The sequence below is a fragment of the Cnephaeus nilssonii genome, assembly GCF_951640355.1.
Source record: "Cnephaeus nilssonii genome assembly, chromosome: 11".
In the NCBI taxonomy this organism is placed as follows: Eukaryota; Metazoa; Chordata; class Mammalia; order Chiroptera; family Vespertilionidae; genus Cnephaeus; species Cnephaeus nilssonii.
Genome location: NC_137082.1, coordinates 44,378,074 through 44,390,633, shown reverse-complemented (window position 1 = coordinate 44,390,633; position 12,560 = coordinate 44,378,074). Strand labels below are relative to the sequence as shown.

General features: G+C 42.0%; 1 protein-coding gene across 3 annotated transcripts in view; it reads left to right on the top strand.

Moving 5' to 3' along the window:
- Positions 1 to 5,277, top strand: part of PIGN (phosphatidylinositol glycan anchor biosynthesis class N) — an 81,935-nt gene extending 76,658 nt beyond the window's left edge. For all 3 annotated transcript variants that reach the window (XM_079785037.1, XM_079785036.1, XM_079785038.1), the window contains one exon: positions 4,968 to 5,277. In XM_079785037.1, coding sequence (XP_079641163.1) covers positions 4,968 to 5,091 — 124 coding nt within the window. In that variant the 3' untranslated portion in view covers positions 5,092 to 5,277. The remainder of the gene's footprint in view (positions 1 to 4,967) is intronic.
- Positions 5,278 to 12,560: the final 7,283 nt, after the last annotated feature.

The following is a 12,560-nucleotide window of genomic DNA, read 5'->3' as shown; positions in this document are numbered from 1 at the left end:
GTCCCACAGATGCCCACTTAATAAAGGAAGGTGATTACAGAAGGCAGGGTAGAGAGTGAAAGGGGTAGGGATGGGGAAACGAAATGAAATCTGTGTTAGTGAAATGGACTTTCCAAAGGGGATTGTCCCAGTTGATGCTGCAAGGTGAGGTTTTTGCTGCTGCTGCTGCTCTTGTTGGTAAGTTAGAATTCTAGAACTTTCCCTTTGTTTCCCATACAGCAGACATGGCATATACTGCTGCAATGAGCCATGAGGTACAGGTCTATGGTTAAGAGTGATTCATGCATCTTCATAAGCATCTGAGTGCTAGGGAACAGCTTCGCTAATGGGGGGAAGTATGTTTTAAGACTCAAGAATTACAGCATTATATAATAGGGTTCACATATCAACATTTCATTATTCTGCCCAGCCAGTGTGGTTCAGTGGTTGAGCATCGACCTATGAACCATAAGGTCATGGTTTGATTCCCAGTCAGAGCACATGCCCTGGTTATGGGCTCAATCCCAGTGTGGGGCGTGCAGGAGGCAGCCGATCAGTGTTCTCTCTCATCATTGATGTTTCTATCTCTCCCTCTCCCTGCCTCTCTGAAATCAATAAAAACATTTTTTTAAAAAACTTCATTATTCTACTTTTCCTGCTCTTTATTTGTGAAAGTGTTGCTTTTAAAAAGTTCTGGTTTTCTAATTATTCCTATGTGAATGTCTGTTTGAAAAGCTGAGATGCTTCTTGTCATGTTGCAGATATTATTAAACTTATTGGAGTTCCCTTAGTGGGAACCAGGTAATCTGAACTGCGTTCCTACATTGGCCTCCCTTTGCGACAAATTTTATTTCCCAGCTCCTTTGTATCAGTGATACTATTCATAACATCAGCCATTTCATGCCTGTTATTCATAGCAGTGGAATGTTGCCCTACTATCCTTACTAATGTATTGCTTTATAAATATAGAAATGGTGAGAGTGTGTCCCAGCATTTTGGAGAGGAATAGGAGCTAGCCACCCCCATTAACGTAGTCTCACTTGTATCTGGAATGTTTACAGTGTCAGCGTGGTGACCACAGCTGGTTTTCAAATAGGTTTGAAAGATTCCTCAGCTATTAGTTTTGGGTTCATAAATAGTTTCTTTAAAAATAAAGGCCAGAGTACAGGGGCATGAGACAGTATATCTGTTTATAGGGGTAGTCCAATAGGTTTCAAATGCATCTTCAGAGCAGATTTTACCAGAATGAAATTGAGGCTCTTGAAAGGGTGACTGCAGTCAATATGATCAACAGAATCGGGCTGTGAGTTCAGAGTCTGGGGAGAAGCCATGGTACCAGGGCTGCTGTTGACGGCCGTGTGAAAAATGTCCTGCCCGGCCGTAAAATTGTGCTGGGCTGTGACAGCTATAATTTTTTTCTTCTGATCTTTTACACTGTCTCTTCATTCATAGCAGGTCATAAACTTTACAGAGAATAACCTTTTATATGGTCCACTGAGAGAGGAAAAAATGCCTTTGAGGTTATTTTCATAAAACATATTTAAATTTATGTTCTAAGTGTATTTGATAGGGAGTGAATTATAGTTTCAGTTGATAGTGGTGTCGATTTGGACTTTGTTTTCTACACTCACTATTGTTATACCTTATTAACATACAAATGACAGCTAAAATATCTTTCCTCTTTAGATATAATGAAAATTTCTGACTGTACTCAATAATATGTTAAAAGCATCCTAAATGTAATTACTAAGTACCATAAAATATCTCTACTCTTACAATGAATACCAAGCTTTATTAAAATCAATAATTCTCAATCTTTTACTTACCCAGTACATCTGGCAGATATGACCTGCCCAGTACACTGACTGGGGAGAATACAGCCAACCTTTTATCACTTCTGTACAGGTTGAAAAGGCCTGCCTGGTGATTCCATATGCCCCTCCAACTCCCTCTCTCTACCATCACACATGTACGCCTTGAAAATCACTGATTTAAATGATGTCAAAATAGTCATGGGGGGAGAGTGGGAACAGCCGAACTCATTTCAAGTTGAAATTTGGTACTCCTTTAACTCGCTGTGCTGAGATGACACAGACTTGATTGATGGGAAATATCAGGAGCTGAATGCCTTATGGCTCGATTGCATGAAGATAATGAGTTTTACAACTGTTCCCTGCCAATAACATTAGCTTAAATGAGGCAGGAGTTAGTCATTTCAGGCCATTGTAAGGAGATGAGTGATCTGATGAGAAAGTGGAACTTGGTTTATGGTCAAGGAATGGGTTTGGATTCTGCTAATGTAAGAAACATTCAAACCTGTGAAAAAAAATTTGTGAGTTTATTTGAGCTAAACTGTTGACAAATGCCAGGAAGCAGAATCTCAACGGATTGAGATAATGCTCCGGAAAATGGCAGTTTTGCACCTTGTTTTATGCATTATAATCAAAAGAGGAGATGTAAGTGGGCTATATGAAATCCCTTGGCGATAGATTAGGGAGAAAGCAAAGTAGGGGAAACCACTGGGGTTGGATAAAAAGTAAAATGATAGACACATCCTTCTTTTACTTAGGTGAGCGCAGGATAGTTAATAGTCAACAATTAGCTCAGTAACAGTGAGGGGATTTGTGGGCTCCACAGAGAGGTGCCTGTGCTTTGAGGGGTCCGAAACAAAGAAAATTACTTTGACATTCCAACAATATGTTATCATAGATGCAAAAAGACAATAGACGGGCTCAATTAAGACCTTCGTCAGGGAAGATACCATCCTAGGACATACATGGCTTTTTAGTTTTAAAAAATTTTTAATTTTAGGCCATCCTTTGTGGTTACTTTAGGTCTCTGAGTTTGCAAGGCTGCCATGCAGGCTTTCCCTGAGCTAGTCAAGTTAGCATATATCCCCTTTTGTTCCCATGTTTATGATTTCTATTTTAGGGGAGTCTGATTTCAGTCCATATTTAACCTGCTTGAGTAATATAAAACAAAAGAAGTTTTTTTTATTACAAATTACTTGCTTTTTTAAAATACACTTTTTATTGATTTCAGAGAGGAAGGGAGAGGGGGAGAGAGATAGAAACATCAGTGATGGTAGAGAATCATTGTTTGGCTGCCTCCTGCACACCCGCTACTGGGGATCAAGCCTGCAACCCGGGCATGTGCCCTTGACTGGAATCAAACCTGGGACCTTTCATTCCACAGGCCAACGCTCTATCCATTGAGCCAAACTGGCTAGGGCACAAATTACTTGCTTTAATAGCTTATTTAATAAATAGTAATCAAAGGCCCACAAGACCTTGTATTGGACCTCAGAGATGCATTGGGGGAAGAAAGAAAGACCATCACCCCGTCCCCATGGCAGTCTAGGGCAAAGGTCAAAAATCCAATATCCTATCACGTGTGTTTTTTACAGTGAAAACAAAAGTTTCAGAAATTCTACTAAATGTTAATATTTGTTTAGCAATTAAGGATCTGATTTTATTGTTTAATTTTTAGGTCAGGAACCTACCCTAGACCAGACCCCAATTTCTAACAGAACTAGTTCTAATTTCTGTTTTTTAGTTAGTCAATCTTTCCTTTCTACTGCAAGTTTACTTTATAAGATGAACCTAGAGAAACATTCCAAATGAGAATGTCTTAACCAGTGTCCTTCCAAAGGCAATCTCACCAAACTGTCAAACTTTCCAATCGGAGGCTCTTGCTTAAAAGCTGTAACATCACCAAAAAATAAAAATAAAATCTGCTCAGAGTAGGGAGCCCTTCTTCCCTGGCCTTGGGGGGGCCTAGCCTGTGGGCGACCACCTGACAGCATGCGAAGCTGTGCCTGGTTTGGCCAAGGCCAGCGATTGATATTTGGGAGCTGTCCACCTAGTGAAGTGGAGTTATCAAAAAGGTGGGAGGGAGACCTGTCAGCCTCCTTTCCCTTTTCCCCTTAATCTCCTTGTCCCTGAAAGCAATTGTCCTGTTTTACTCAACTGGACCAAGACAAGTTCTCTGAGGCTAAACCTGGGAGCCATTCCTGGAAGGGGCTCCTGTCACCAGCACCCGGAGGACCTGTTTGCTGGCGGTAGAGGCCAGGATAGGGGAGAAAGCATGTCCTTCCTCCATCAAGCCAGCCTCTTACAGGCCTGCCCAAACATCTCCCTCCTGTTGAAGATGTGAAACGTGAATCTGTAATAAAGATAGATAGTTAAATGCAAGTCTGGTAGACTCTGTAAATAAATACCGTGCCAATCTGCACATGTATCAGTACGCAGGGCCTCTGCTGTATTGTATGTTTGTCAGATCTATATCCTAAATTTCTTCCCATACTTCTAAATTTATCATCAAACCATGTTCTGTGTAGGCAGTACAATTTCTGTGTTTAAAAGACAAACTGAGAATTGACTGTTGCTGATAGACAAGAAATGGGACTGAGTAATTTTAAGAGTATTCATTATTCTTTTTCTGAAAGTCAGGGAGACACTAGCTTTGATGCTGAGATTAATAAAGAGATGTGGGTTTTTGTTTTCTCCTTTGTTTAGATTCCTTGACTAAAACTTTCACTTCACTGACTTTGAGTTTGGGTAACATTTTTCTTTCTTTGTGGCTGGTAGTTTTGTCAGAGTACCTGTAACTTATGTCAGAGCATAGACTGGAGTGTCAGGATACCCAACCTGATACCTGATACCTAACCTGTTGGGGAGTTTGTGGATATTATTCAGAGGGTCCAAGAATTAGGGAACATTATCTTTATTTTTCTAAAAGCTAGATTTTAGAAAATGCTAATACCAGTCAGACATTTTTATAACATGCTCCAGTTGTTGGAGACATCTCAAAATATTACTTATGTTCATCACTATTTCTATTTCAGATTTGTTTCTTAACAATTTGATATCTGTTTCAAAGTCATTGGCATCCTTTGTAATTCTGTGTATACAACATTACTTAGAAGAATCTTATGCTTTTCCTCGTGTGTGTTCTCTCTGCCTGTGACACCTTTGTCTCTTCTGCAGCATCAGCCACTACGTGATTGTCATGTGCATGACCATCGTTCTGGTGTTTCTCAATGGCCTGGCCCAGCTGCTCACCACAAAGAAACTCAGACTGTGTGGCCAACCTAAAAGCCATCTCATATGATGTCACTGAAGCATCCTTCCGCATCTGGGTCCTGTTTCTCATTCTCCTTTGAAACTAAAAGCTTATCAAGGATTCGGAAGGAAGATGGGTTTTGATATGTGGTACATTCTGCTCCTATAAAGAAAATTACACGTGGAATTCTGAACTTACAGGTTGTCTGGAATAAAGGAGCTTCCGTTATCTTTAGTTTCTGCATGTGTTAAATTTAAATAGTGATTATGTCTGTGGAAAGCTCAGTAAAGCATTCTCCAGGTTCCTGTTTTCCCTTGAGCTGGCAGCTCTTCTTTCTGACAGTTCAGAGCACCTGTAACCATCTGGTCCCCAACCTTACGGCTCCCCGTATCAGCAGAGGAGAAGCACTCCTGGGGGGCCTCCCCATCACTTCCCGAATCAGTGCAAGGGCTGAACCTGATCGAAATCTCCAGGTGGCACCATCAATATTTATCAAGTGTCAGAACTGGTTTTGCAAATAATTCAAACTACTAAACGGTAACACCAGGAAAACTATCAGGATGTGTTATTTAAATTTATTAAAGCTTCCCTAGAAAACAATGTTTGCAGGTGTTTGTAATTTTTCTTCAGAATGCAACAATATTATCTTAAGCATCTTAGTGCTGTTTCTGGGGTTTTCAAAGTCAGCCATCTAGATGCAGGTTTGACCTTCACTTTTTTCTTTTTCTTTCTTTCTTTCTTTCTTTCTTTCTTTCTTTCTTTCTTTCTTTCTTTCTTTCTTTTCTTTTTTTTTTTTTTTAATTTCTGGATTCTCATGGAATTCCTGGAGATAGAAAAGTAGAAAATGCTTGGTTTTCGTGTCTTATCCATGGGGGCAAAAACAGAAGGAGTTGTTTTTAATTATAGATTCAGTATTTGTTAACCCCATAGCTTTTACCATGCATTATTTCGACAGAATTCTTTAAATCCATGGTTAAACTTTCTGATAATATCATACGAATCAGAGTTAAAAATGCTTTTCTTTCTGTTTGTGAGATTCTAGCCCAAAGGCCTAAAGTCCTCTAATTAAATTTAAGTTTCTATTTGTAAACTAATTCTTATGGACCAAATATTTTCAGAGTAATTTTTATTTGGCTTTTTCATCAAGGGACCTTTGCATGTCACTGTAGAGTTGGCCTTTACATGGTATGTCAGTAGATTTTGGCTAGTACTAAGTTTCACTGGTCTGAGTCCCACTTTTAAAAAATAATTGCTTTTGAATTAAGTTATAGCATTTCTAACTCACATTAATGGCGAGGAAGCCCTCTGCAAATAAAGTTTTCAGATTGGCCGGTTAGTGAACGAATACAATTTAGAAGATTCAAAAATCAGTTTGGCAGTATGCACTTGATTAATTTCTGTTTATGATGAAGTATAATTATAATTTATTTATGATAGTATTTCATGGTATACCAGCAAAAGCATCCTATCTAATAATAGAGTAACATGTAAATTACCATCACTCCGCTACGCCCACGATTGGGCGGCGGGAGGTTGGGGAGCGGGACTCGGGGTGGCCTACTGGCCATTGAGAGGCACAGATCCGCTGCCACTGAGGGGGGCTACCCTGCTGTTGAGAGGCGCAGGGGGCGGGACTCCCGCCCCCCTGTGCCTCTCAACAGCCAGATCCGCGGCCGCTGAGGGGGCCTGCCGCGGACACCCAGCTGCGCCTCTCAACAGCAGGGTAGCCCCCCTCAGGGGCCGCGGACCATCAAAAGTGGGGGAGCTGGGTGCCTGTCTGCTCCGGCACCAGAGGACAGGCACCCAGCTCCACTGCGAAAAGCGAAAGCGTGTAGGGGACCCTACACGGGCCTCTAGTTACAGTATAAAAGAAAAGAAAGGTGTATTTTTGTCATTGTAAGACCTCATGCCTCAGTTTGCACTGTGAAATCTAGATGGACCACTGAGGCCCGTCGGTGGCAGACAATGACATTGGCAGAGAACCACGAACTTCCTCATTGTCTCAAAGGATTTTTAATCAGTTTTTCCACAACTCAGAGAAAACTGACTTTATAAACACTTAACTCTTTTTAAGTGTTTATATCATTTTTGCCTTTTCCTTTTCCCAGATTTTCAGAGGAAATAATGAATATTTTATTACAACATTATAAAAGGTGCTTGGTGCTTTATTTTGCTCTTCACAGTGTATCTTTGTCTTCATATTGTTTTGACGCAGAGTGAGTTTACAAAGCAGGAGCCCATGCCTACAGCCGCAGGCTTGCCTTGCTGTACTGTCTGGACCCCTCAGAATCCCCTGAGTTTGTCAGATGGGCTTTTTCTGTTGCTCAGTTTATCAATATCTTAAAGTGTTTTTAAAATGCTTATTTTTGTATTAAATAAAAGGAAAATAAAGAGATAAGTAAAATGTATTTCTGCTTAAGGCATTTACATTTTCATTTTGACTATGAGTACCAGATTTCCAAATCAAGACTTACACATTCGCTGAATAACACTCTTTAAATTAGGAATTGCTGTAAGAATTAAGTGGGTGTATCAAGTTAGGAAAATATTGAACCATAAAAAAGCCATTCTGTGTCCCATGCACCGAGACTAAATCTTGGAGGACACCCCAAGGACTTAGGAAGGTAACTGCAGCCTGTCCATAACTTACCAAATAGATGACATAATAAAAAGCGTTCTCTGATCAAATATATTTGAGAAACACTGAGTCAAAGTTAAACAGGTGTATTTATGGTAGTACTTAGGGATTTAAGTTGGTATATGCATTGAGATAGCAGGATGCCAAAAATGCCCACTTGCTTGACCACAGACCCTACCTCAGAGTCTCCCTTCCAACTGGTAAACACTTCAGAAATGTCCCCATATATTTATTTTGCACTTAAATCCCCAGTTTGTCATACTGTTTTGAAAAAAGGCTGTTGTGTGCTTAATTGAATCTTGTTTTCCTGAGAGCTGGAAAACTTTTCATTTTTACCCTTAATGTGGGAAAACTTTAAAATGTACTAGCAAGTTTCCCTGCCTCTCTCTAAATTATGCCTGTTCTCATCTGGTCGTTCCTGCGGGAACCTTCAGTACATCCTCAGCAGCCCTGTTAGAAGTTGTGCCAGGCATTGTTCTAACTGCTTTATAAGTACTAACCTATTTAATCCCTGTAACCTGTGAAGGAGATTATACCATTTTACAGATGGGAAAACTGAAACACACGATGATTATAAATAACTTGCCCAAGATTCCCACCACTAGTAGGAGACTTTAAAAAAAAATTGATTGTTTACCCCTAACAACATTCTATTCTGGAATCAGCACAAGAGCGTTTGTGGATTTTTGCTTCTGAAAATGTAGTCACTGTGCCTAAGCAGCTGATGTGAAAACTAGACTTTTTCAGCTGTGTGCAGGTAACCAAGTGTAAATGGTATAACTAGGAAAATATACTTTTGAAGTTGCCTACGTGTATACAGATGGCATGGGGCACTCTGGCACCAGATCCTTAACCTTCATTTTGAGGCATAATGTCAGCTGTCTTCCAAATGGCACATAAAGCAAAAGGAGAAGTGTTTCCTTTCTTTTAAAAGGAAGTGAATATTGGCTGTCTGTTTTTAAGCACTTGGACGTTTTTTAAAGACCTAGATGCCCAGTACAGTTAGTATAGTGGCTTGAATGGTACACCCCCAAAAAGATATGTCCACATTCTAACCCCAGAACCTGTGAATGTGACCTTATTTGGAAAAAAAGTCATTGCATATATAATTAAGGGCCTTGAGATGAGATTATCCTGGATTATCCAGGTGGGTCATAAATCCAATGGCAAGTGACCTAATGAGAGATGGAAGAGGAGAATATGCAGACGCAGAAACGGCCATGTGATGACGAAGGCAGAGAACGTGGAGCCGCCAGAAGCTGGAAGGGAGGAAGCATCCTCCCTCAGAGCCTTCGGAGGGAACACGGCCCAGCCAATTCCTTGACCTAGGACTTCTGGCCTGGGACTGTGAGAGGATACATTTCCATTGCTTTAAGCCGCCCAATTTGTGATAATTTCTTGAGCAGTCCTTTTTTTTTTAATTGATTTTTTGAGAGAGAGAGAGAAACATCAAGCATTGATTTGTTGTTCCACTTATCTATGCTTTTATCAGTTGCTTCTTATGTGTGCCCTGACCGGGATCAAACCCAAAACTTTGGTGTATCGGGACACACTCTAACCAACTGAGCTATCTGACCAGGACCAATAATGTCTTAGGAAGCACGCATTTGGGGAGATGGATGTTCAGAATCATCAGCTATGTCCTGATGGCATGACTAGCTCATCATTACTAGGTCACAAATTTGAGTACCCTAGTTCAATTCACCCTGTTCTGTGAATATAAAAATATTTGCACATAAAACTGAAGGTAGTTAATTACTCTTTCATGTCTCCATTGCTGACGATTTGGCTTTTCTGGAACATTCTTGCCATATTTTCCTGGAAGTAGTAAAGAGGTTCTTACTATTTTCCCTTCAGTATTTTTGGTATCTACGTGTCAGGACTTGAAATGAGAAAGTTGAAAGCTTGTGTTAAGTCTGATTGTCCTTTAATGTTGCCCTGAGGGGCTTGATTGAGAAGAGCCACCCTCCCCACCGCTGCAGCATCCCTGGCCTCGTTCGGAGGAACTTTCCCACAGCAGCCCTGCACACGAGTCCTCCCAGTGTTGATCCAGATTTGGCATAGATTAGACAGACGTGCCACCGCAGGCCCGTGACAGGGCCTGGCACTCTCACAGGAACATTCCCTGGGCCTGGAGTGAAGCCTTCCTTTGTTAAGCTGTGAGTCTTGTATAATGTTAACTGACATTCTGCTTTATAAGATCTTATCTCGTGTCAGTCTGCTGGCGGCAGCTGCTATCCTAATGCTTCCAGGACCTCGGAGGCTGACCAAACTCACCGGGCCTGAGATGGAAGAATAATGAGGTGAGGGCCTGTTAGCCATCCCCTGGGTCTCTGCATTTGAGAGCTTGTGTGATGGGCTCCCTGGTCCCCTTCATTTATCCGGTGGACCGGCTCCTCCAGGAGGCTGCTGACTCAGAGCCAGAGCTGGCTTCAGGCGTTCGGCCCAGTGCAGTGAACAGTTGGACTCCTGTCACTGCATTGGCTGTTTAAGTAAAGGCCGGTCAGTGCCTTTTTCGGCAAAGGACTGGGCCCTCTCTGACCATTTCTGGTTGTTCCTCCCCTACCCCAGCCCCCAGCTTTTGTGACTGGCAATTTGAAGCTCTGGCCTTGCTCTTGAAAATATCTTGAGGTGCAGCAGTCACCAGTACCAACACCCCATTCCCCACCTCATCAAATTCAACTTTTGCAAATTGAACCAGTTCAACTGGCTGTCAACAGAGCAATGCATTTTCCTTCAAGAAAAGTCACTTCCTTTCATGCATTTACCATCCTTCCCTCCCTCCCTCCTTCTGTAGCTCCCTTCATTGAGCCCTTGTGTGTCCCCTCTGAGGTTGGATTAAGGGACCTACAATGGTTAGAGATCCCACCCTGGCTTTACAATCACCCTCTCCTCAGGCTCTGCAGGTGGACAGAGGAGTGAGAGCATGAGAAGAGAGAGGGGGATCCAATGGGTTCCCAGTTTACCCAAAAGGGTCAGAAAAAAATGAAAAATGGTCAAAAGCCATCAGAAGAATGGACGTTCCTCTCCTTCCTCCAGTGCTGCCTCCTGCCCCTTCCTGTTCCAATCAAAAGTGTGTGACTGCATGGGAGGAAGACGTGTAGAAAGCTCAATGAAGTGATCTTAGCAAGGTCACCAGCAGCCCCACGTGGCCCCACCAGTGGCTGTCCCTGTCGGTGTGGTGCTTGACCTCCCCGTGGCCTTTGCCCCTGGCGACCATCTAGAGTTGTATGTTGGTGCTGTTTGCACAAGGAGAGACCATGGCGCTCATCTCCTGATCCCAAAGACAGGCACATTGACTTGCTTTTGGGGGATGGGGTATGTTGCTATCAATGAAGATGATTCTCCTTTCTCCTTCTGAGGGTAACTTCCTTACTTGGGAAGCAAACCCCAAACCTTGGCCTTGTTCGCTCCATATTCTAAGGAGCTAAGAAAACAGAATCAAACAGTTAGTCTAAAAGGAACAGTGGCATCACTTATTTTGGAAACTCCAGTGACTTTGTAGGTTTTCATATAGACCATTGTCAAAATGGCTCTGAATTCTTATCCTTTATTACACAATGCTTTTCAGTTTGAATAATTAGAATCATGATATAGCCAAGGAAGAGTATAAACTTGTTCTGAAACTTTTAAGCAGAAAATTCCTGAAGCTTTGTCAAGGCTATTTTTTGCCTGCTACTACCACCTAAATAATTGCATTTCCTTTAACTAAAATATTTGTAAAGTCCTTTCATTTCTTCTGTTTCTTTTTAGAGCAGATGGTCTAGATGGTCTAAGCCTGCCCAAGGATGGTTTGATTTATGCTTTCAGGCTTGCGACACCTTAGAAGGAGAATCAAGTCCGTGGAATCCCTTTGTTGTATTGATGCTACTTTGAATCTCTGCTGTCACCATTGGCAGAGACGACCAGGTCCATAAGGCAGGCGGCACCTTGTCAGGTATTGTCACCGCCATCATTGTCATTAATAGAAACCAGGCAAGTATTGGAAGCGCCTCTCCCAGCCATTCAGCAGGATCCCTGTAGATTGTAGACTCGTGGGAGCAACAGCCTGGGGAGCACAGACTAAGTGATGCTATTGGAAATGTAATATGTGCTGTTGGGGGGAAAGTGCATTTAAATAGAAATAACTATGACCTTACTATCTTTTTAAAAGCTCGTCCCTCACCCCTCGGGGAAAATCCTTCTCAGGCCACACTGTCTGCACATTTGCAGTAGTTATGGCTCCACACTGGTCTGTGATGACAAGGGTGTCGCCTCCTTCTTACTTCTCTGGCAACTTCTGATGGGCCTGTCAAGTCTCCAAAGCAAATTCCTTCTGGAATGTCTTTGGACAGTGGCAGTAACAGACCCAGAGCAATGGAGGCTATTGGGATTCTCTGTGTGAGGAGAGTACATTGGGTACGTTTTGAAGTAATAATAGACATTTTAAAAGTAGATTCCTCTCCAACTGGAAAGGTTTGGTTGTTTCTCTCTGCTCTTGTGCCGGTACCATATAAAGTCATTGGTTAGTTCTTGGGGCCATACAGTCTGCAATAATGAGACATGAAATTTTTCACCTGCTTCTGAAATTCAAGGAAGGCTCAGATTGCTTAAATGTGTACCTTCTGTAGAATTGATCATCCTGGGTCTTGTTCACATTGGCTGCTCAGACCTTTTGTTTTACTGGGGGAAGGGTTCCAACAAAGGGGAAGGAGGGCACATCGCAGAGATGTAGGGAAGGTGCTTGCCTATCAGTCTAGCCTGGGGAACAAAGATCATAGGCTGGGGGCGAGGAGGGAGACAGGGCCACTGCAAGCCCGAAAAATCCTGAAGGCTTAATTGGTTATGCTCCTAGTTAAAATCCCCAGAGACAAAGAATTCTATTCTCTCTCTCTCTCTC